The sequence below is a fragment of the Macrotis lagotis genome, chromosome 3 (assembly GCF_037893015.1).
Source record: "Macrotis lagotis isolate mMagLag1 chromosome 3, bilby.v1.9.chrom.fasta, whole genome shotgun sequence".
NCBI classification, from domain to species: Eukaryota; Metazoa; Chordata; class Mammalia; order Peramelemorphia; family Peramelidae; genus Macrotis; species Macrotis lagotis.
Window position 1 is genome coordinate 267,940,023 of NC_133660.1, and position 26,070 is coordinate 267,966,092.

General features: G+C 40.6%; 1 protein-coding gene across 1 annotated transcript in view; it reads left to right on the forward strand.

Annotated features, from left to right (window-relative positions):
* TTC17 (tetratricopeptide repeat domain 17) overlaps nucleotides 1–26,070 on the forward strand; it is a 108,632-nt gene that overhangs the window by 80,058 nt on the left and 2,504 nt on the right. The window contains exons 18-24 of the mRNA XM_074231615.1: nucleotides 1,354–1,524; nucleotides 10,846–11,105; nucleotides 11,992–12,157; nucleotides 21,656–21,776; nucleotides 23,434–23,593; nucleotides 24,268–24,351; nucleotides 25,087–25,206. Of these exons, the coding sequence (XP_074087716.1) occupies nucleotides 1,354–1,524; nucleotides 10,846–11,105; nucleotides 11,992–12,157; nucleotides 21,656–21,776; nucleotides 23,434–23,593; nucleotides 24,268–24,351; nucleotides 25,087–25,206 (1,082 nt within the window). The remainder of the gene's footprint in view (nucleotides 1–1,353; nucleotides 1,525–10,845; nucleotides 11,106–11,991; nucleotides 12,158–21,655; nucleotides 21,777–23,433; nucleotides 23,594–24,267; nucleotides 24,352–25,086; nucleotides 25,207–26,070) is intronic.

Genomic DNA, 26,070 nt, shown 5'->3' on the forward strand with positions numbered 1-26,070 from the left:
CCATCACTTGGCATCTTGGTAGTTTGCCTAGAAGAGAGAGAAAGAAAGCAGTGGGGCATCCGTCTTGCTTCCCTCAGCTAGCTTGTGTCAAAGACAAAATTTGAACCCAGATCTTCCTTATACCAACATGTACTTTTATCTACCATACCACATTTATTCTCCATCAACTTTAATAGAAAGTCATGCAGCATTATAAAGGAAACCTTATTCTGTATCTCACATGATGTGTCCCAGAGAGGAGCATAAACACCCCTACCCTCAAGGAACCTTCATTCTAAAATACAAGGGGTGGGATGGATTGGGCAAGGGGGTGGGGCATGGATTGAGTCACAGAAAGATGCAAAATAAATCAGCATCAGTGTTAGGATTGTAACTAGAATATTTGTTTTTTATGCAAAATGGTCATTGCCCAGATTAGGTGACTTTTGTCTATTCTGTATGTATTCTTAAATGCTTTTTAAATAAAAGTTACAGGTGCTTGAGTTGCTCATCAGGACAGTGATCTTTAAGTTTATGTTTATTTCTTTTAAAATTTCCCAATTCTATGTAAAGTTCATTGAGGAAAAAAGGATGAGAAAGTTGTTTTGATTAAGAGAAGTTATTTATTTACTTTCATTGTCATGAAAGTAACCAGGACAGCTTCCGGGACAGACAGAGAAATTGGAGTTCCAAATTCTCTCCCTCCCTCCTTGAGAAGACAAGCAATTGAATATTGATTATACAGGTGAAATCAGGTAACAAGACATCTTGCATCCTCAGGATTCTACAGAACAGTCTCTTCATCATCATAGCTTAGGTACGAATTTTGGAGTCTATTAGAGATGAGAATCTCTAATAGAGAAAGATAAGTAGCAGTGGGAAATAATTTATTAAAATCTGACTAGAATTTCACTATAAATAGGGGCAAGAAATCAGATCTAGGAGCTCAGAACTTTATGGCTGAAGATTTTTCCATGAATTTCACCCAATAGTAACTATTCTAAATGACTTGGTTTTTTTTTGGGGGGGGGGGTGTTGTGTTTTTTTTAAGTTTTTACAAGGTAGTGGGGTCACATAGCTAGGCAATTATTATGTGTCTGAGACCAGATTTGAACTCAGGCCCTCCTGACTCCAGCTGGTACTCAATCCACTGTGCCACCTAACTGCCCCTATTCTAAATAATTTTGCAGAAACTTGGGCCTTACTGAAATCTGGTCTGGATTCTCCATCTCCTTAACATGTTTGGTTTGCTGATAGATTGAAAAAAGGGTCATTGTCCCTTCTTTGGTCCTACCTCATGGGTTTTGGCAGTATTCACTTCAACCCACTCCAGAGGGCCTTTTCTAATGTGTCTGTGTGTCTCTTGTCCTCGAGGTCATTGTCATGAAAGTAACCAGGACAGCTTCCATGGCAGAGAGAAATATTTTGACAATCCCGAGACCCTGGAGGCTACTGAAGATGACTCTTCTGGGAAAGGAAGAGAGGAGGACCCCAGGATCTCCATTGAGAATTCAGGGAGAGACTCAGATTCCCTTAGACTTCAAAGTAAGTTGAATTTCATATTTCAAACGGGACTTGGAGGAAAAAGTCAGTTCCCAAGCTCTGAGTCCTGGTTTCTCAATGGAAGTCTCTCACCTTGCAGTATGAATCAGGAGGGGGCCATGTAAGACAAAACAGAAAACGGCCACTATATAAAAATACTATTCCTACTACTTCCAATCTTTGCTTCCCACTATCTTTCTTGTTCAACTAGGAAAAGTAAGAGGGCTACCCTTTTCTTCAGAATACTTCCCTGCAGGTTTTTAAAGATCTTTTTAGCATGGCTGATTGAAGATGTCTCGTCTGGAGAGTGAAGTCATAGAACGAATGACTTAGACCTGAATAGGTTCCCACCAGACCAGAGCTCTTCCCAAGGTCCCTCACTAGGACCAGGTGTCCAGGCACTGCTGGGAACTTTGCCATCTCTGATCAGTTGAGTTGGAAGGTGAGCACTCACAAGGCTGTCTCTTTCCTCCTAGGTAGTGGGTCGGCAATGAGGGTAAGTTGCCGTTCGATGGATGGTGGTGACTTGTTTGTTACCCAGTGGCTTAACAGCTAGACCTTTCCTATGTGTGATTAAAAGAGACAAACAGAATAACATACATTTCTGCACTGTTATGCTCTTGCTAGAAGAGAATAAAACTCAATTTAGGAAGCTATTCTTTAAGCACTTAAAGAAGAGTATGAAACTTTTTTTAAAAAAATGCAAGTATCTAGGCATCATTAGACACCTTTTTCACTAATCTTAATTGTTATGAATGGTAATCTAATCCTAGCTCTTCACAAACACCTCCCCACCCTTCCTCTGTCCTCCATCTTTCAACTTTTATGAAGCATGTTCATGAGCTGTGATTCTGGTTTTTTTTTTGGGGGGGGGGGATTAAGAGCAGCTTGGCATCAAAATCTCTGATTGGCTTTCTAATACAATAACGTTAAGTAAATGGATTCTAATTGTCTGCTTGAAACTTCTAAACCAAAAAAAAAAAAAATGCCCATTTGTCTTTTGAAGTCTTCAGTTCTCCATCTGTTGCTTCTTCTCTTACCTGACATCATGTAAAAAGTTAGGGGAAGGGGTGACTAGGTGGCACAGAGAATAGAGCACCAGCCCTGGACTCAGGAGTACCTGGGTTCAAATCTGACCTCAGGCACTTAATAATTACCTAGCCGTGTGGCCTTGGGCAAGCCACTTAACCCCATTGCCTTGCAAAATCTAAAAAAAAAAAAAAGTTAGGGGAAGACAATTTGATTCAACAAGTTTTTGTTAAGCCTTCAGCTTGGGCTTAAATTGAAGATACAGAGACAAAAATCAAAGCCATCTCAAGCTCCAAGAGGTTTCCGTCCTTCTGCAAGGGGGGGGTCACAGCACAGAAATAGATAAAGTGAATAAGTTTGAATCCCAGCTCTGAGGCGCCTTCCTATAATGATCTTTGATAGGCCACTGCCTTTCTGGGCTTTGGTTTCCTTCATCTCTAAGATGACGCAAAGATTTAAAAGACTTTGTTCCTCAAAATTTTAAATCCTATGATTCTGTAAACAAAGGACCAAGTAATTTCAGGGAGAGGAGGTTGGGGATAAAATAGATGTTAATCCCAAACAATCTTGAGTGTCAGGACAGGTCTTTTGAAGGAAATAGCTTATGAGCTGAGTCTTAGAAGAAAGAAGAGATAGAGGTTCCAACTAATCAAAGGGAGAAGGGAGAACTTTCTAGGCATGGGACAGAGAGTCAGTAATACAGCCAGGTGCAAAAATGAAGGTACCTCCATTAGCTGAGATGGAATTCTAAGGGGAAAACAACCACTCTGTCCCCTGGTGGTCATTTTTGCTTTTTAAATATATGACAAATTTGCTTTACATACACACGCACATTCTCATTCTCTCTCTCTCTCTCTCTCTCTCTCTCTCTCTCTCTCTCTCTCTCTCTCTCTCTCTTTCTCTCTCTCTCTTAAATTTCCTCATTAAACATTCATCTATGTCCAAATCTCAGCTCTTCCTGCCTGCCCTTTTACTCCAGCTGCTTTCTTTTGGAGCATCTACAGCCCTATCCCGAGAATCTGACAGTTAAAGGACCCTCTTAAACAGAACTTAACAAGAATTCAAAACCAGAAGTTTGCAATGATTTCACTGCAAGAAACAAGTCTTCCTTTTAGAGGAAGATTTCCCATATAAAAACCTGACCTCTCAAACCAGATGAATTAGGGCGTGATTTATTCCCTTCAGAAATAATTCTTCCCTTTAAAAAAAGGAATTAAAAATTCTCTCATTCCTCTAATAGTACTGTTTGTGCCAGACTTTTCAGGTGAATAGAATGCTGAGCCTTGAATCAGAACTACCTGAATTCAAATCCTGTCTCAGACACTTAATAGCTGTGTGACCCTAGGCAAGTCACTTATAACCTCTTTCTGCCTTAGTTTTATCAGCTGTAAAATGGGGATATTAATAATAATAATAATAACACCTACCTCATAATAATTGTAAAAAGCTCTAAATAGTGCCTGGTCCAGAGCAGGTGCTTAATAAGCTTATGTTAATTTTTATAAAATGTGTTTTAATTAAAAGAACAACAAACCTGGGGGCAAAAGCCCTGGGTTTGAATCCCAGCATTGATATTTGCTCCCTGTGTGACCTTGGGCAAGACATTTAATCTTCCTGAACTTCATTCTCTTCATTTCCAAAATCAAGATACTGTAATGGATTTATGATGTGGATGTGGGCAGTCTCTTTCCAGGTGTGATAGCTCATGGATTCCCCTATGCCCAACCCACAAGCCTGCACCTCATCTTCTATTGATTCTTGTTTTTGTAGACCCTTCCCAGGGGGGTTCAACCCAATGAACTGAAGGCCTTCAATTGGTTCTTTTACTATGACATAATTGCAACACAGAGATATCCACTGTTATCCTTCACCCTCCATAACCACTGGGAGACCACCTTTTCCAGTCGGCCTCTCTGTTAGTGATATCCTTTACACTACTTGGTGGTGATTTGGTATAGCCTTCTACAACCACCAAGGAAAGGAGGTTGGGAGTAGACCTGCAATTTCATTGAGCTGGATCAGTGGTTCTCAGACTTTATACATTTAAAAATTATTCACCCCTCCAAATATCTATCAATATGTAGCATAAGAGAAATTAAAACTTTAATTTGAATTTTAAAAAAATTTTAGTTTTAAAATAAAAACTAATTTAATATAAAAATTTTGAATTTTAAATATGCTTTGTTTAAAAATAACACCAAAACCATTGGGTATTAACATATATTTCTCAAGAAATATGACCATTTTTCTAAAAAAGATTAGCAAGAATGGCATTTTTAAAAATATCTCTTCAATAGAAGGTAACTGGATTCTCATATCCATTTTTGCATTCAATCTATTACAGTGTATTGTTTTGGCTTATCTAAAAAAAAAAAATCCAGCCTCACATAGTTATGTAACTAGAAATGAGAACATTAAATAAGTAAATAATGTCTTAGCATCTTTATTAAAATAGTTGTGACCTTGAGAGCCCTTAAAGGGTCTTGGGGACTTCAAGGGGTCTACGGGCCATACTTTGAGGAATTTTGGTCCAATAAACCCCTTGATAAAGTAATCCCCATCCCAAATACAAAAGTGAGCACCATCCAGCTACTTAATACATTGAGAGGTTAAGTGACTTATCCAAGGATCTCCAGCCAATCTGTCTGTCTACTATAGCATATTCCTTCTTTGTCAGAGCTGAGAATATTTATACTGCCTTCCTTAGGGTGAGGATCAAGGAAGGACTTCGTAATCAAAAAAGTGATTAATAAACTCATAGCATTATTATTGCAAAGTGCAGATTGATTGTCATTTCATATTTCTAAAGTCCCCTGCCAGCTCTCCCCTTCCCTATGAGTCAACATTTATTATAATGTATGCCAGCATCTTGTACTGGGGGGATGCAGTTCAGAAGACAGGGATGCGGGAGGATTGGAAAATAGAAGACTCCCATATCTTACCCACAGGATCTTAGAATCTAGATTTTTAATGCATGTTACACACACATGCATGTTTGTACATTCATGTATATATCTATATGGATGTATGTGTAAGAATACATACATATCTATAGCTAGATAAGTTTGTATATATCTAGATATAACTATATATATATATATATAACTATATCTAGATATCTAAATACATATATATAGGTGTGTATATACCTCTATATGTTTATTACTGTAGACAGTTTACAGCAAAGACCCTACCTGGTCTCTCTCTGCAGTCCAGTATGAATTCCATAGACCAACCCACCTCCACAAAATTTTCTCTTTTCCCATTTCATATCTCTGGCACCAGGGCAGATCCCTATCCCTTCCTCCTCTGCCTCTCCAACTTCTTCTTTCAGAATCCAAGTTCATATTTACTTCCTCGGAAGAACTTTCTCTGACTAACCTTACTCTCCATCTCTCCATCATTCTTATGAATAATATAATTAATATCATCATTATTGTATTGTTCATTCTTAATTCAAACAGAATTTCTGTCTATACAAAGGGTCAGCAAACTGCAGCAGCTTTGACCTATTTTTGTACAGCCTGTCCAGAGCTAAGAATAATTTTTGCATTTTTTAAATAAAGTTTTATCATGTTTTAAACTGAAAATTATTCTTAGTTCAGGGTCTTCCGAAAACAGTCCCAAGGTGAGTATTTTGCCAACCCTGTTCTATATTCTGTGACATATTAAAGTTGGTCTCTAGGAGTTTCAGGTAATAGTAACAATAAGTTGGCATTTTTGTCAGGCAGGGTGTTTTATAAATATCTCATTTCATCCTCACAACAATCCTGGGAGATAGGTGCTATTTTTATCACTCTTTTACAGATAGGGAAACTGAGGCAGGCAGCTTAAATGACTTGCCCAGAGTCACACAGCTAGTAAATGTCTGAGTCTGGATTTGAGCTCAGGTCCTCTTAACTCTATGTGCCACCTGGCTTCCCCTATTCCCTCTCTTCTAACTTAATTGCTTCTTCTCCAACCATGTATGTCCTCCGTTCCTTCAGCTTGCCCTTGTGTTAGCCAAACTCAAGGCTCCCTGGTCTCCTCTCTGCCCACTCATATTTATCCATGTCCTTCCTACAATATGGTACCAGATCATAGGAGACCAGTTGGAGTCTGACCCTGGCAGACCAAGGTGGAGCTATCCACCAGCCAGTAAATAAACATGGATATTATTTTTTAACCTTCCCATTTATTCCCATCCTACCACAGTCTCTGGTTCACAGGCACCTAAATGCTTGTTGATTGATTGATTAGCTTTCCTGTATTAGGTTTGGCCCTTTGTTTGGGGCCTGGTGAGATCATTCTGTATCCTGATTCTGTCATCCGTGAGTCAAAACCATCAATCTCTGTCCCAGACCCAAATTTCTCACCCTGAGAATGGCAGCCAAACGCAGTTTGAGACACTGTGCTATTTTCTTTTCATGACATCATCCTCAAAGATTAGGGATGGATGCTTGGCAACATTAATTATCTTTTAGCTGCCGTGATCACTTTTTGAAATAAATCAGGTGGGAAAGGAAGGATTGATTTCTGAACAATGTTATTAGCTGCTGAGAGGGAGACAATGAGAATCTTTTATTGGATTTTCCAAATTTAACATGGAAGCTTTTGGTATGTGATAGAGAGCTCCTCAATGGAAAAGATTCAGATCATCTGATGTGAGCTTTTGCATGTACCTGGGCCTGGTTATCCCCTGCCATCCTTTCCCCTAGGTTGAGATGTAGAGCCAACTTCTCTACCTATGTGCTAGCCCCCATCCTTTCTCACTCCCCACCCTTCCACTTGTCCTTGGTTCTGCTGCTTACTCATTACCTACATGACCTTGAGCCCATCACTTAACTTCCTTGAGCCTTGGTTTCCTCATTTGTAAGATAAGGTGATTGAACAAGGTAGTTGAACAAGATTGCCTCTGCCATTCCATCAGCTCCAGAGAAGGGCTTCCATGGGCCCTTCCCTGTCTTCCCTCCTTTTAATTTCCAGTGTGTTTTGTTTTTTCCCATCTGAAGAAAAATCTTTTTCACTTGATTCCCAGATCCTTCTTCACTCTCATCCATCCTCTCTCCTTCCTGTAGCCAAACTCCCTCAGTGTGTGGGCTTCTTCCACTACTTCCACTTCCCATCTGCCAAATTGGTCATCCTTGGTAACCTTTGAGAGAACAATTCAATCAAGCTGTGGGGATAGAAACTCCATTGCAAGGATTGCCCCCAAATCGCCTCCTTGCCAAATCCACCTGCCTTTTCTTAATCCTTATCTTCCCCAACCTTTTGGAAAAAGAGAATGTGAACACTCTCCTCCTTGAAAGTAAGCTCGTTTGGTTTCTATGAAACTACACTATCATGAATCTCTTAATTCTCTGACCAGTCCTTGCCTTGTTTCTTTGTTAATGCCTCTTCTAATCTGGAATGTAGTCATCTGTCTCTGGAGTCAGAGGACCTGGCTTCACATCTTGTCTCTGAAGCACAGGGTCCCACAACTGGTAAGTGTCTGTGGTGGGATTTGAACCCAAGTCCATTGCTAAAATGCTGCCTTTCAAAAAACAACTAGCACAGTGTTCACTAAAAATCTCATAGTCCAAATACTTACTGATATATTTTCATCTTCCTCTCACCTCATTTATACAAGTTATATTTGTAAAGTTTCCCTATTTAGAAACTGTTGCGGGCAGTGATTTCTAGAACTGCTCTACCCACCCCCCCATAGCAAAATGAGGGACCGGATCTCAGCATCCTGTACCAGAACAGAAGAAGGCCGAGCTGTAGCCATCAGCACCTGCTCAGATAAGTGTGGTGCCGCAGAGGCAGAAAGGTATCTGTTGGCAGCTTCCTCACCCCCTCCCAGGATTCTTCGAGATGCCCCGGAGTCTCCTACCTTGCCCTTGCAGCCCCACGTGGCCACTCCTATGCTGCCTCTCCCTCCCCCCACCAGGACATCAGTCAGGAGGATGCCTGCCCTCAGCTGCTCCCCTTAGGCCAGGCAGCAGGTGGAGGCAACCAGGTGAATAAGCCTCCTCCAAGCTCCCACTTCTTCAGCCCTGAGGATGGTCTACAAGGTGCTCTCCTTTTACTCAATAGGACAGATGCCATTCCTCTTTTCAAGCAGATGAAAATACTTTGAGGCTTAGTGGGATTTGACACTGATCCCAATCCCACAGCAAAACTGAGATCCTTCCCCTGCCTCCTGAAACTGAAGCCAGGGTTCTTCCCACCACACCACACTGCCTCACCAGACTTGGGCAAAAGGAGGGAGAGAGAAGAGCCCTTCCTAGGAACCGTCCATCTGTTCCCAGAAATCCCCTGCTATTTGAGAGCTTAAATAACCTCCTCTTCCCCCAGTCTGGGGGATTGCTTGGGCTGCGTGAAGATGATCAGAAACAAAGTTTTCAAGCACATCCTTTACTTGTCTAATATTCAGCCCCTCAAAGATCATTCTCTTCCTTCACTATGTCAGCAGGTTCACCCTCTAGCTTTAACCTCTTGGAAGCAGTTCAACAAGATTCTTTGCAGCGAAGCAGCTAGGCCTTATTTTTGAGGGAAAGCAAGCCACTGGGCCAGCCTCCTGGGGTGGCGACACCACCTTCCAGCCCTGAACTCAGCTCTGGCATTGAACCCAGGCAGGATCCTCCCTGGGAGCAGAACCTGAGCCCTGGCCCCAAATTCAATGGAAGTGAAGGGTTCCTAAGGCTTCTTCCTAAGGCTTCGCTGCTGCCCATGGGAAGGGGGATTTTCTCTCAGGGCGGTCCTCCCTCCAACAGACATAGGACACCCTCCCTGCCCTTCCACTGCGGCAATTACCAGACTTGGAAATAGTTACCGCCCTTGGCCAACCTTAGAGAAGATCTACTACAGTCTATTATCAGATTTGAGATAATTCTAAGCACTAGACATAGAGTAATATGTAATAATTTTTTATTCCCTCCCTTATCAGATGTATATAACAAACCTTGGTAGAACCTGTGGTCTTGTGGCATAGAATAGAGGACTAGGTTTGGAGTTAGGAAAACCCATGATTTGTGACTTCGGGACAATCTCTGAAGCCCTCTGAGCCTTGACTTCCTCCTCACTAAAACCCTGCTTCCCAGGGTCATGAGAACCGATTGGGAATATTCCGAGAGACTTTCTGGGCTGTATATATGCCAGCTACCATCACTAAGGATAGAGGGAATCTGGTCAGGACCTGGGACTTCACTGACTTGGAGACATCCCAAGGAGCGGACTCCTTCCATCAATGCCAGTCATAGCCCCAAGAGGTTAAATAGCTTGTATCGGGCGACAGAGCCCGTTTTAGAGGCAGCGTAGGAATCCAGGTGTTACCTTGGCTCTGAGCCTTAATCCACCGCACCTCTACCTCCCTGGACTGTTGCTCTAGCTGCAGTCATAGTGGAGCCTGCCAGAGTTGGACCTCTGCTGACGTTGCCTTTGGAAATCCAGAGGTGCCTCCCTCTCACAGGGAGGGAGCAGAGGACAGGTTTTCTGTTTTAAAGCAAAGACAGGGTTTTTTCCCGACCCCTGCTCTGTGGAAGGTACTTTGCTAGGTGTAATGGGTGTGTAAGGATGACTTAACAGAATCCAAGTCCTCCAGGAGCTCACCACGTGGTGGACTGTCAACGTAGGAAAAGTTAAACCTGGGAGGTGTATCGATACCAGGCTGGCCATTACCACCAACCAAAACCAAGATGAGCGGGAGGAGGTACCGGCAGCCATGCTTCATAAATGACATTGCGCACAGATCTTACAAACGGAACTGCGCACGCTGAGTAGGATGCCCCTGATCCACCATCATTAAGATTTAAAGGCCCCCCCCCATTTTTTTAGGTTATCTTTGAAATAATATATTATCTTCTCTCTCTCTGCCTTTCTCTTTTTCTTTCTCTCTCTTTCCTTCTTTCTCTTTTTCCTTTCCCTCTTCCTATTCCCTTTCCCCTTTCTTTTTCTTCTCCCTCCCCTTCCCCCAGATCTCCTAATTAACCGCATGTGTTTGCAAAATGGCTGACCAAGGTTAATATTTTGTATTGTGGCTATAGATCAGAGCAAAGCTGAACAACCCCCACAGGAATCAAACTCATGATGTTGGCCTAATTTGCACAGGACTCTAACCCCCTCCCCATACTAATCAGAATTGCTGACTGCAGTGCATTACACCAGCATAGTGTGACCTGGTATTTGGTGAGCAATCCATCAGGACCCTGGCAGTCTCAGATGCTCTGGGTGGTCCATCTCTTCTCCAGCCACCATCCTGGGGGTGCATGTTACAGAGATATGTCACAACATCATGTCCCATTGGATAATAACCCTGTGGCCCTTGGGTTACAGGTACAGTGGTTGCAGAAAGCAATGGCTCTGATGGGTTGGAGAGTTTGAGTGATGCCCAGATGTCAGAAGAAATGTTGGCTCTAGTGGATGAATTTGAAAATGCATGGCCTCTCGAAGCCTTTGAAGGAGCCCTAGAGGTCAAAGGGAGACGAATGGACTTGCAAGGAATACGGGTACTGAAAAAGGGTCTTCAAGATGGAGTAGCCAGCTCTTCCTGCTTTGGCGACTGTGGAGATGATGATGACGATGAGACAGAATGGGTAAGAAGCAGCCAACTCAACAGCCTAAGCTCATGTCTGAGACCAGGTCTCCTTTGGGGTTGTTGATGGGTAGAGTTGGAGATTTCCATTGGGTGGTGGCTCCCTTGTGTTTCAAATGGAAGAACTTTCAAGTTGGCACAGTATCTCTACAGGAAATGCTTGGGGTCTCATACTGCACATCTTATATGATCTTCTTCGTTTTCAACGAAGAGTAGAAATGAGATATGTGAGGTTGGGGAAATGTGTTGTCTCAAACAGATAGACATGACATTTGAGCTGTAGGAGCAAGAAAAAAGATGGTCCCTGTAGCCTTGGTGGAGGGATTAACCTCTCACTTTGAAACTGCTGGTAGGCATCAGGAAGAAAATATAAAGAGGCAAGAAAAATGAGACCTCTCTGCAGAGTAGCACTCGCCTCCAGAGATTGGTTTCCTAGATAGTTTTCCTCTTGTAGCTTCTTGTGTTCTCAGGGTTGTGTGACCTGGAAAAAGCCAGTCTTTGGCTATTCTGAAAGCTGAGTTCTTAAGAAAACCTCAAATGGTCAGGCAGGGACAGCTGTGTCCTTGATTATACCTTCTGAGTCCCTCCCCTTTCTCTCGAACACGGTTTTGTCAGATGACATAGGACCTTAATGAAATTCAGACTTGCATCAACTTTAATGAAGTTTATAGGTGCCTAGATAGCATTTGTTCTGTTTGGCTTATTGTTGCTTTGGCTTTTGTATCATTTGATTGAATCCTGGTGAAGTAAACACTGGGAGTTTATTCAGATTTCATGGACTTTGCCCAAGCATCCTGCTTTCAGTGGAGTTAATCTAAGGTTAGGGATCATCACCCATGAGACCTCAAACTCTCAATCTCATTTTCCCTTATGCTTTTCTTTCTCAGATCACATTCCAGGTCAAACGTTTAAAGAAACCCAAAGTAGAAAGCTCGGACACTCAGGAACCTCCTGGGAAAAGCAACGAGGAGCATATTCAAACAGAAAATGAACGCCGTTTTCAAAAGACTCTGGAAATTAGTGGCCCCAAGATACCAGCCCCTGGACCACAAGGTAAAACCATCTACATTCTCTAGGACTTGAGTCTCATCCACTATCTTTATTGTCCAAATCAGCCATCACAGGACGAGGTAGGACTTGAAAGGTTTCAGGCTCTGGGATCTGAGATTACTTCATTTTCTGTCCCTGAGCAGACAGCTAGGTTTTCAAAAAGTAAACAATTCTATATCTATCATTTTATTGTTTGACCATGTTTACCATTTGCTTTCTCTTGGACCAAAAGACAAGTTGACTTTCCAGATTATGTTCATGTTGTTCTCACTACTTGAAATAATACCTTTTCTTGTATTCTCTATTTTTTCAAACCTGTCAATTATTAAATAGCTACTATTCATACCAGACAATATGCTAATTGTAAGCTCTTTAGGGAGCTTTCAGTCTAATGGGGGAGACAACATGAAAATCTTTCTGTGCAAACCAGGTAAATTGAGGGTAATGAACAGAGGGAAGACCCTAGAATTAAGGCAGGCCAAGAGAGGGGAGGTCCCACTCAGCCTTAAGCCAGTAGTCCTCTGAAAGAGTTACCTTAAGAAAGAGTATCTTTGTCTTTCAAAAGACACCTTTACCAAATTACATTTAGCACCATCAAATAGCTCCATTATATTTTGTTTGTGTTTTGCTTGGAAATAATCTGTTTGGCAGGAGAGAAAAAAATATTGTTTTAGACATTTGATCATGATGAGATGAATATATAGGAAAGTGATGAGATCAGATTAAGGAAAAAGGGGCGGCTAGGTGGCATAGTGGATAAAGCACAGGCGTTGGAGTCAGGAGTACCTGGGTTCAAATCCGGTCTCAGACACTTAATAATTACCTAGCTGTGTGGCCTTGGGCAAGCCACTTAACCCCATTTGCCTTGCAAAAACCTAAAAAAAAAAAAGATTAAGGAAAAAGATGGGAAGATGGTGGTACAATCGAAGAAAGAGATTATCAAGTTCAACCCTCCTTTTTTACAAATAAGAAAATTGATTTGGTGGAAGAGATTAGGTGAACTGACTTATATCATGGAGCTACTTAGTGAGAGAGAGGGGAGACTAGAGCCCAGGTCTCTTATAGCCAGTATAGTCCATTTTCCACTATACCAGATGACAAGGACAAATATAAAAGAGTGACATCCAAGAACAAACATAAGAGAATGATGTGTTCTTGTACCATTAGTATTGGAAAGGAACTAAAGCTGCCAGAATGAACTGAGATTGCCAAAATGCCAAAGACAACAGAAAAGGAATGAAGTGTTGGAGTGAATCAGGAATGCTGAGAAGCTATGTTTTCTCTAAGACAAAGGACAAGACAAAGGCCACCCCACCCTTTGGGGAAGATGATTTAATGTCAGCTCTAAATGTAATCCCACTTTCTCCACTAAGGGAAAAAAAATTCAGACTAGAAAGAATATATCATTAAGATGAATTTGAAACCTAAGACAGGAATAGATAATTTTTAAAAGCATCAGTTCTCTTTGCTCAAATGAATACATCTTAAGTTATTCAGAAATATATTTGTAAATTGGCTAAAAAATCATGATGAATGGAAGGAGGAAAAGGTAGATTTTAGAAACTGCAGATTAGTAAATTGGACATTGATCTCATCAAAGAAGAGATAAGATTTAAAAGAGAGTACTGAACAAAGGCTTAGAGGAGGGGAAGGGTAGTCATTAATACCTAATATGGAGGTTTACTAAAACAAGTCTTTTCTGATCTTTATCCTGTACTATGTGGTAAGACAAACAATGAATTGTACTTGCCTTCTCTCCATAGAGGAAGTAGGGAGGGACTAGAGAGGAAAGGAACTGTGGTGTTATGGACTGCTGTCTATACTGCCAGAGAGTTTTCTTAACTGGAAAAATATCAGGTTAGGAGCATGGTATATAAGAAATTTTTTAAAAATCATGCTAAACTAACCCAATTTTCATTTTTTTCTCTTGGTTTAGGACTTTTTAAATGTTATACATAGCAATTCCATTAGCAGTCTGTCTTGATTTCAATAAGATATTTTACAAAGTAGTTCCTGACACCTTTGAAAAATGTTATGTGGATGGTAGTAGTGGGTTCCCAGTTGGCAAAGCAAGCTTACACATCAGTATCCTCAAGGAGGGAGGTGTCCAGGGGTATGCCGCAGTTTTCTATGGTTGACAACTCTGTATCTTCTTGAACATTTTAATCAGTTTTCAGTGAAGAATATAGGAAACTCATTTTACAAATGTACAGAATTCACAATTTTTTTAAAAAATTCTGAACATAATAGACTTTATACTTAATTCCCTTCCTCTTATAACTTAACAAAAGCAACATGGTTTTCATCACTGAATGTCCAGCGTACTGTTTAACATCCTCATGCACAGGATTTAAAATTTTTAACTATTTCAGTAGTCTTACATGAAAAGATTATCAATGAAAATTTTGTTTTCAATCAAAAGTGGAATTATTAAAACAAGTGAAGGGCAAAGAACATATAACTTTCCATTCAGGAGGAAAATCATACTTTAGGGAAAAAATAATGATTACATTTGGTGACCTCAGTGCTGGGGAGTACTGAGGCACTAGATTGATTGTCTCAAATTAACCATAGCAAGGTCTGTTATTTTCCAGCACATAATAAACTAGAAAGAATAAATAAAGAGAATCAATTCTTTTTTCAGAAATTAAAAATCTTAAGGAGCACAGGATACAACTTGCACCGATGGAAAACAAAGACTTTGGAAGATATATGAAAATCTGGGAAGTTGACTCATTGTTTGCAAATATTTAGTTCAAAAAAATTGGATGTATATTTCCCAACTGAGATTAAAATTTAGGAGAAGTAGATTCTTGCCAAGGATAAGAAGGGAAGATTGTAAGTACATATTTTATGAGTTCAAATCATAAGGTCCAGCGGAACTGCATTAAATGGATCTGAAATAACTGGCAAATACAATTGCAACCATCATTGATCTTTTTTTTCTCTTGACGAGGCAATGGGGTTAGGTGACTTGCCCAAGGTTGTACGGCTAGGTAGTTATTAAGTGTCTGAGGCTAGATTTGAACTCAGGTCCTCCTGACTCCATGTCCTGAACTCTATCCACTGTGCCACCTAGCTGCCCCCATCAAAGATCCTTTGAAGAATACAGAAACCAAGAGAAATGGCATAGTACTAGAGAAGGTCAGATGCCTTAATTTTTTGTTTAAAAAAAAAAAAGGAAGAGAATAGAATCTAGAAACCAAACTAATGACTTGACTTTAATTCCTGGCAAGGATTCTAGCTTATATTATTAAAGATGTGGTTCATTAAGCATCTAGAAAAGGAAGCAGAGATCACAAGGTACCAACATGACTTTATCAAGTAGAGGTCTTGTCACACTAACTTCTTTTTCCTATCAAAAAATAGTGTTTAAAACTAGATTTTAGTAAAGCATTTGACAAATTGTCCATCATTATCCTTGTGGAAAATATAGAGAGATATGAGATAGGTAGTGAATCTAGTTAAATGGAATCAAAATTGGTGGAATGGGGCGGCTAGTTGGCGCGGTAGATAGAGCACCAGCCCTTGAGTCAGGAGTACCTGAGTTCAAATCTGGCCTCAGACACTTGATAATTACCTAGCTGTGTGGCCTTGGGCAAGCCACTTAACCCTACTGCCTTGAGAAAACCTAAAAAAAAAAAAAAAAACTTGGTGGAATGATTAGATTCCACAGAGCAGTCATTAATGACTTGGAGTCAGCAGGAAGGAGTTAGAGTGTGGCATGATTCTGTCATTGGTCCTCTGCTGATTAATAATTGACACTTTTAGTAGCAACTTGGATAAAGGTATAAATGACAATAAACATGTCACTTATCAAATTTGCAGATTTTAGGAAGTAGGTGGGAATAGCTAACACACTGAATAACAGAATCGGGATCCAAAGGATTTTAATAGGCAACAACAATGAGATGAATCTAATTAGAAAATTTAATAGGAATTAATGTCCTACACTTAGATTCAAAAACCAACTTTTTTTAAATTTTGCTTTTAATTTATGGAATAAAACAAGCATTTCCATGACATAATATAATTAAAAGGATGTTCGTACATGAAACCGCAAATCTTCCATGCACAATTTACTGTTCCTTCCAACTATACAACAAAATTATCATGTACATTTTTTTTCCCTTTTTTTCCCTGCCCTCCCCTAGATTTGACAAAATTAGAAACAAATAGAAATAGAAATAAAATTATTCTATACACTTTTATCGGTTCTTGCTCTAGATGCAGATAGCATCTTTCTTCATATATCCTTTATAGTTAATTTGAAAATTTATAATAGACTTATTCACTTAAAGTTGTTCTTATAACAATATTACTGTTACTGTTACTGTTCTCTGGGTTCTGCTCATTTCACTTCTTTATTATTTTGTGCAAGTCTTTCTACATTTTTCTAAAATTATTGATCATTTCTTATAAGACAATAGTATTCCATCACAATATAACACAACTTGTTCAACTATTTCCTCAATTGATGGGCATCAATTTTTAGGAAAAACCCATTTATTACGGTTCTTTCAGGTATTTTTAATAGAATTTTTAATAGAAAGTAGTGTTGAATTTTATCAAAAGTTTTTTCTGCATCTATTGATATAATCATATGCTTTTTTAAAATTTCTATTTCTTCAACACATTCAGTACTGTGATAATTAGAATCTGAAAGATGGTGACTGGTAACAAAGAGTTTATTATAAAAATTTTCTGCAAATCTTTTCTATTTTTTGTCTTTTTGTTGTCCTTTCAGTTACATCTTTAAATGCATTGTTGGAGGGTTTTACTTGGTTGTGCCTTTTTCCAAGCTTTCTTTAAGCATCATTATCCTTCCATTGTTTTCTCCTATTTTGTAAGTCAGTCCAGTTCACAATCTTCTGCTATCCTGCTCTGTAAAGGAGGTTATATTCTAAATCATCTTGCATTTGGCCACCATCTTTCTCTGCTTGGCAAAGAAATCAAGTGTTTGCTTGCCAAGGTGATTTCCAAGCGCTAGGTTTCCTCATTATAACAACTGATTTACATCAATTAAACTTCTTTTCAAAATTATTATAATCATTTCTCATATTTTGGGATCACTTGATATTTCAATAGGTCAGTTGGTCATTGTTATAATTACATGCCATATTTTTTTCCTTAGTGTTACATAGGAGCTAAAAGAACTAATGCCATCTTAGCCATAAGGTTCGGAGTGAGGCATTTGAGAGCCATGCTGTATTTTTGCCCTAGTCAGTATATCTGGCATATTGTGTTAAGTCCTGAGCAGTCCCACCTTTTAAGGAAACACATCTATAAGCTGGAAATGGAGCAGAGGGCAAAGATCAGAATGCTGAAGGTCCCCAATATCATGCCATGTGAGGATTAGTCAAAGGAAAGCAGTGTGCTTAGTTTGGAGAAGATGTATGTGTATGATTTCACGGGGAGGAACGATTAATGTTGTTCTGCTTGGCCTCCCAGAGCAGAACAAGAAGTAATGGAATGTATAGACATTTCAGAGAAACAGATTTAGACCTGATGTAAGGAAAATCTTCCTAAAAATTAGAGCTATGTGATCGTGGAATATATCACCTCCAAAGGTAATGGATCTTCAATCTCATCCTTTCCAACCCCCGCCCCAGAAGTCTGATATGTTGGAAAGAGGATATGACCTGGAAGTTCCTCCCAACACTGATTCCATAAAACTCAATGAAATCAAACTTAATGCCTCACTATCATGAGCCATCCTCGCCCACAATCAACTATGACCATTTCCAAGAGATATTCTGGGATTACTCCAGCTCCCCTTGTGGCTTGATCAGGGTATTTGCCTTACCCTCCCCTACTCCTCCAACTACCACCCCATGCCCAGACAACTTTCTATCCACTATATCATATTGCCTCTCTTATTTGAAAAATAATTATTTGGGGGGGGGTGTATAAGACTATAATCCTTAATCTATAGACGATATATGTGTTTGTAGTTTGATGTTTTTGCTTGTTGACCTGAAGATTCTCATAAAAACTCCCCATCACTAACCCCTGCCCCCAACCCACAGGATAGTAACCATTGTCGTATGTAGTTAATGTTTTGATTGCACAGAGACCATTGATTTTGAAATGACTACTCTGTTAATAATTTGTGGTTTCCTGTTCGTTAATAGTTACTTTTCATTTGTTGTGATGCTATCCAGAGCCTGTCAGTTTCAGTATTTTCAGATTCTCTTTTAAAGGACAGGTTCTGTATAACTTTTATTAAATTGCTTAAAATCTTATGGGGAAGAAGGTGGGGAGGGCAGGCTGGATAAGAGAAGGAAGGAGAAAATTTGGAACTCAAAATTTTTTTAATTATTTTAAAAGTTTTCATGTAATTGGGGGAAGAATAAAATATGTAATTTAAATTTAAATAAAAAAAGAAGTAAGCTATCAAGAAAAAAAAAGAAAACTGAACATTAACATTGAAGTAAAAAGATATGTGCATAAAAGGAAGGCATGAGGCCTTTGAATCCTTGTTCCTTCATTTCTAAAGACCCAAACAGATCTTTCAATGTATTTATTGCTCTTCCCCACACTCATCTTGATCAAAGAAGTCACCAAATATCAATATATATTGAGCATTAGAAGAAAATTTCCCAACTTCTTCAGGCTTTGTAGCAAATATGGGTACACAAAGCAACACTTGCTTTGTGGTGGTCCATTTACTTATCATCCAATCAGCAAGCATTTATTACTATTAATTACTATGTCAGAAATACTTTGCTTAGTTTGGGAATTCAAAGAAAGGTAAAACAGGTCTTCCCTCAGCGAGCTGTGTTCATATGCTCATTATGAGCCCTAAAAGGAGAAATGACAAGTGCCCCATGAAATGAAATTCCTACCTTTGAGCACAGGATGAAACCATTTCCTCCAAATCTTATCCAGAAGAACCTTGATCTGTCCTTTCAATTAAGCTGGACCTTTGTTATATCTTCTGGGCTTATTTATTCTGAGAATATCAACAGGAATGTTATTCACTTCCTACAAAACTATAGTCATTCATTCATTGAATGGCAACAACAACAACAGTAATAATAAGAATAATAAATTGAATAGACATAAGCTGTAGGAGAGCTGAATTAACACTTCATATGGTTAAAAACCTGAGAGTTTTAGATGACCACAAGCTCCATATGAGCCAATGAACTTATTAAAAATCATAAAACTTCATAAAAACTGTTGGATCTAGATTTGGGGTCCCATGAAATTAGATGGGGGAAGAATTACTTCATTTTTACTAACCTCTAACTGGAGTTTAGCATTTTATTCAGTTATTTTAAAATATTATTCTAAGGAGTTCATAGATTTCACCAAACTGCCCAAAGGATCCAAACAGAAAAAATGAAGAACCCCAATCTAGACCTACAGAAATAATGGCTCATTCATTGCTGTTTGCCTTTCATCTCGAAGGGGGACCATGACATCAAGAAGGAGTTGTCATTCTTGGCAAGTGAATTGAATTTAAATGAAGGAAAGTTATACAAAACCACCAACTTCATTCTCTCCTCTAGAATCATCTGCATCCAGTGGCAAGATCCAGGATGACTGAAGATGTCCCTGGATGCAGTAAAACTAAAGACTTTCCCTGGTCTCAGTTTGTCTGAGACAATGTTCATTCTGTGATTGAGGTTAGGTAAAAAATGGGCTCTCTTGTACTCCCTGCTTGACAGATTGCATCCAGAATATTGCATTCCAATTGGGGCACCACATTTTCAGAGGCACATTAATAAACGAGCTATGTTGGCCAAATCCAATGGCCTTTCCACAGTCTTCCTCTTTCTTGATCGCTTGGCATTCTTTCTGGTAATGACCTCTCTTGTCTGAGGAGTTGTGATATTATTCTTAGTTCTCCCTTTTCCCTGTCAGGACACTCCTTTACTGGATCACCATCCATGTGCTAACCCTAATATACATGACTGTACCCTAAAGATCTGGCCAGAGCCTCAGTTCCCATGGATTAGATTCCTATCTTTGTGCAGATGACTCCTCAATCTACATATCCAGATCTCACCTCTTAGCTGAACACTAGTCACACATTATAGGATTATAGACATAGAGATTAAAGGAACCAAAGTCCATCAAATCCAAATTTCTTTTTTACAGAAAAGGAAACCGAGATGTAGAACAGTTTAAAACTTACCCAAGACCACAGGGGAAAGAAGTATCATGGGTAGGAATTGAATCTTACATGGTCAACTCTCAGACCCAGTACCATCTTCCTTCCCACCAACTTCCAGATATATACCTTCACCATAGGTATCACAGATTCAGCCCATCCAAACACACCTCAGTATCTTTCCCCATGACCCCACCTCTCTTCTGAATTCCCCCACTTTTTGTCCAGCATACCTCCATCCTTCCATTCAGTCTCCTCCCTGCCTCCCTTCCTTGTCCATTGTAACAACATGGGGAGATTCATAAGTATTTACAGCAAGCAGGCCCAAAGCCTGGCTTTCCACCATCTCATTTGAATTTCTTCAGATTCTTGTGTTTTTCATTGGAATCCCCTTCAGGAAAGGCCTGGTTCTTTTATTTGTTCAGCCCATGACCCATGGAAAATAGCCTGGCCTTCCAAAATGATACCACTGAGATGTACTAATACTCTTCATTTAAAAGCCTCATTACCTCCCACTCTGCTCTATTTCTTTAGAAAAATACCTTTCTGAAGCCAAAGCTAGACTTGCTTCAAACCTGATTCTTTCCCCACCCCAAATACACATCTTCATATCCTTCAACTGAAGAATTGGATTTGAAGCCAAAGACCCTGAATTCAGATCCTTATTCTGCCTCTTATTATACCTCCTTGATCCTGGTCAGGTCTCAATAAAATAAAAGGGTTGATCAAGATGACCCTTCTAGACCTTTGGGCTACATAGGTTAGCATTTTTGTCTCATAGAACTGTAGATTCTTCCTGTAGTGTGCACTTGTATTCTAATTGGTGCCATATTTTTCTCTGGACAAATCACCAGTAGATTATAAACTCATAGAAAGCAGTGTCTCCCCTGTTACCTTGATTATACATAGGGATATATGTGGAAATATAGTTGTGTAGTAATGATATAGGAAATGTAATTATGTAGGAATATAATTATATAGCAATTATAGGAAATACGGTTTTATAGGAATATAGGAAATATATAGAAAATTTAATTCTATAGGAATATAGTTAGCACTTCCAGAATTACTGAACAAATGATAGGTTTGGTGAGGGTACCCGACATCAGAGGATTTCTCCTTTCCCTCATACTGATCAATCTTAAATCAAGATCAGGCATTTCTCTCCCAGCCTTTTTTGAGTCAGAGGCTGGACCACTGGAAAACCTTCTCTCCTGGCTCTTTATCCAAGGTTTGGGTAGAGGTCCAGATCATGGGAATTCAGAAGAGCCTTCCCCCCATCGTGCCAGCTGCATCTGATGCTCTTCCCAAGACCGAAGCCATTCTTTGGTCCTGCTCCTTGACAGTGGCATTGACCTGTCTCATTTGTCTCCTCCCAGGAAAAAAACATGATTACGAAAGCCTGGGGTGGCCCAGCCCTGATGAGTGTGTGAAGCTCCGGCGGGTGGAACTCACCACAGTGGCAAGCACCTGGCTTGCTGTCTCAGCCAAAAACATCGAGTGAGTATACCACCACGACCGCTGTTCCAGCTGGCCTCAGGGACAGCCGTCCTCGTTGGGGGTGGGGGGTCACTGGAAGATCCACTGCTTCTTTGATTCCTAGCCTGGACGCTGCCCTGGAAATCTACTTTGGTCTCCAGGATGTGATTCTAAAGCCTTTTTCTCATAATTCCTCAGACTGACCTGAAGGAAGAGGGAAAAACTTCCTTGAATCTCACTGAAGGTCAGATCCTGCTTTATAAGAAATTTCGAATGAGGCTTTTTTTTGCTGACTTCAGACAATTGATAGAACAGCAAATACTATTCCAAAAATTCATGCTCACTGATCTACAAAATATATTTGATGATATGAATGCTTAGTCCACTGTTTCTGAAGCTAGAGATGTATCTAACAGCCACTGTGCTGGACATGGGGGATACCTCTGGACAAGCCTTTATTGAGCACTAACTGTATAACAGATTGTGCTGAGAGATGAAAAGTGGAAAAAAATTGGAGCCTGCCCTCAAGGAGCTTGCATTCTAACAGTGAACACATGTTCATATATCTGTATGTACAAGATATACAGAGTATAGATACAAGGGAGTCTTGGAGAAAGGCACCAGCAGTTGGGTTGACTGGGAAAAGCAAGGGGACTTTGACCCAAGTCTTTTTTTTTTTAATATTGACCTGCCTCTTGAAGAAAATAAGAATCCAGAAGGAAAAGATGAGAAGGGCAAAGATACTGATGTGGTTTACCACTTCTTCCTTCAGTTCTTTTGGTAGTTGAGGAAAATGAAGCAAACAGGGTGAAATGACTCACCCAGGGTCACATAGCTAGTAAATATCAAGTGTCAGAGGCTGGATTTGAACTCAAGTCCTCCTGACTCCAGGGCCAGTACTCTATCCACTGTGCCACCTAGATGTACAACCCTTTAAAAAAAATTATTGATTTGAGTCTTTAAGAAAACAAGGGAATCTTGAGGAGGAAATACATTTGTAGTTTTCTTGGCAAAGATATAGAAGTGGTTTGCCCTTTCCTTCTTCAGCTTATTTGATAGTTGAGGAAAATGAAGCAAATGGGATGAAGTGACTCACCCAGGGTCACACAGCTAGTAAATGTCTGAGACCAATATTTGAACTCAGGAAGATGAGTCTTCCTGATTCCATTACTCCCATCTTCCCCCAATGGTTGTGTGACCTGAAGACAAAAGGATTCCTTCCTTACTTTCCTGGAGGAGGCTTTGGTTGTGACAGAGGAGGACGGCATCCCCTGGTGATTCACTGACTCCTCTAAAGAAGGAAGGCCTGGAAGGAAATGGAACTCACCAAAGATTCCAAACCCCCCCCATATAGCATGAAACTAAAATTGGAAATCATCCCCAACGCTGAGAACTCCCCGGCTCCTTCTCACCTATTCTTGGTGAATCCCTCACTTCCCTCAACAGCTCAGATGTCCTCCACATGGAGCCTTTCCCAGTTCCCAGGCTGCTAATGCTTTTCCACTAAGGACCTCCCAGCTACTCTGTGTCCCTCCTACCACCCCACGCAGACTGTCAGCTCCTCGTGGACTTTGGATCTTCAGTTTCAGCACAGAACCTGTTTAATCAGCATTTCTTGATTGATCGATGTATGCTACCTTGCCCTAAATCTCACCTATTTTGGTTTTCCCCATTTCAGCATCACAGAGCACATAGACTTTGCCACACAGCTGCAGGAGCCAGCTATGGAACCCCTCTGCAATAGCAACCTCCCCGCCAGCATGCACACCTTGGACCACTTGCAAGGGGTTGCCAACCGAGCCAGCCTGCACTACACCGGCGAGAGCCAGCTAAAAGAGGTGAGTTTGGCTTTGTGGGACGGCAGCTTGGAAGAACCTTCCCCATCTGAGGCTCCTCACCATGAGTACAGGTGGACAAGGGTCACCTTGTAAAATTATGGTCTCCTGTCTATGACCTGCCCTGTTTCAGACCTGACCTGTCTGTGTGAAGATAGACTCCTCTGCATGGCTGGGCAAGTAGGCAGTGAGACCAAAGTGGATAAGACCTAACAGCCTTCAGCCAAGGAGGTTTTAGAAAAATGGCAATGGTGGTGAGCCTGTCTTTGGGTGTTTTTGGTCAAATGGAACCATGGGAACCTGGCTGTAATCAGCCTTACCTAGGACACCTTAACAATAAGGCTGTTGAAGAATTGGTCTGAATGAATGACTAAATGAAGCATGTGAGTATTTATGATAGGCCAATCCCTATTCCAAGTCCCGGAGGTACAAATGGAAAAGTAAGACGGTCCTTGCTCCCAAGAAGCCCACATTCTAATGGGGCTTCTACAACTGGCACCATTTTCCATTGGTAGCACAGGTACTACGAGGTAGATCCAGGATTTGGACCCCAACCTCTGTTCTCTACCACTGTTCTTCTTCACCATCACTTTCTCCCTGCCAGGGTCAAAGGGCCTTTGTTTCCCTTTCCCATATTCTTTCCTCTAACCAGCCATTTCTCTGTCTTCCCATTCCAGGTGCTACAGAATCTTGGCAAAGACAAGTATCCCCAGCAGTCATTTGAACAAATTGGCACTCGGATTGCCAAAGTTTTGGAAAAGGTAGGGCATCCAGTCAGGAAACTGGGACCATGTCCCATGGCTTCTGATGACTCCTCCCCTACTGGAAAGCAATCAGTAAAGGGTCTCAGGGCTGAAAGGGCAACATCAGTTATATCGCCTTAGAATTCAAAAACCTCTCTTGTATCTTGGATTGTGATTCCTCCCTGGGCAATTTTTTCTTTTTCCCAGAATGGGCACTTGCTGTGGGAGGGGAAGAGGAAAAGGTTTTAGGGATATGGTTCTTAATCCAGAGTTGGTGAACTTGTTAGGGGTTTATTATAAGATATATATTTTGATAATTATTTCACTTAGTTGAGTTTGTCATTCTATGTATTTCATATTATGCATTTAAAAATATTTTTCCAAGGAGTGGGCCTAGATACACACAAAAAAGAACCTCTGGCTTAGGAAGAGTTTGTACTTTGAAGAGGTCAGAAGATTATCTTTACCCATGGATCCTTCATGGATATTTTTTATTAGGCAGATGGGAAAGACTCACTTTTAAATCTCTCATTTTCTATTTGAAATCTTTAACATCAATAGCAGGAAGAGACTGGAGGGTTCCAGGCGCTCACCTGATCCCACCTGACTCATCACTGCAGGTAGATAAGGAGCTGTGTCCTGGGTCCTCTTAGACCTAAACACTGTGCTCCCTATAAAATGGAGAGTTTGGCTGTACTTTGTCAGTGAAGTGTTTCCCAGAAGATGTCAGCTTCCACCACCATTCCCTTTCAGAATCAGACCTCCTGGGTCCTCTCCAGCATGGCAGCCCTGTACTGGAGGGTGAAAGGACAAGGGAAGAAGGCCATCGACTGTCTGAGGCAGGCCCTCCATTACGCCCCACATCATATGAAAGTGAGTACAGCCCATTCTGAGAAGGGCCAGGCCAATTTGGGCAATTTTCTTTTCCTGGTTCTTAAAGTCATTGCTTGTGTGTGTGTGTGTGTGTTTGTCTGTGTCTGTGTCTGTCTGCATGCATGTCTTTGTGTCTGTATTTGTGTGTCTGTGTCTGTCTGTGTGAGTGTATATATGTGTGTCTGTATGTAGCTATGATTGGGTATGTGTGTATCTCTGTGTATGCTCCTGTCTCTGTGTGTGTGTGTGTGTGTGTGTGTGTGTGTGTGTGTGTGTGTGTGTTTCTTTTTCTATTTGTTTGGAATTCCTCTTATTTGGAAAAGCAAGGAGAGAAAGTATTTCTACTTTCTAGGTCTATGATTTCACTGATACAAGGAACTCCCTATGTCTATAATTCCCTTCACTAATGCAGTAGAAATGAGGAGTGACTTTGAAGTCAGAAGAACCAGGAACTCACCTTTCTTCCTTCTTCCTTTCTTCCAGACCCTACTTTGGGCAAGTAATTTAGCTTCCTGTACCTCAACTTTCTCATTTGAAAATTGAGGGGCAGCCCTCTGACCCCGATGATCTTAGTAGCACCTTTAGATGCTTAATCTCTCTTCAGCCTTCTCTTTGCCTCAGGAAGCTGAAAAGTTCTCATCTGTAAGAAATAAGCTATTAGGCTTTTAATACCGCCCCCCCACATTCACAGAGTAGCCTAACAGCTGGCAAATATACCTCCACTCTGGGATGCCATCTGATTTTCCTACTTTCCCCAGGACCATAAGGACCCATCATTATCCACCCCATGACTGGTTCTGTACTGGACCCACATCCATTGGTTAGGAGAAAGTGGATGAGAGCAACATTCTCTTTGTTCTTGAG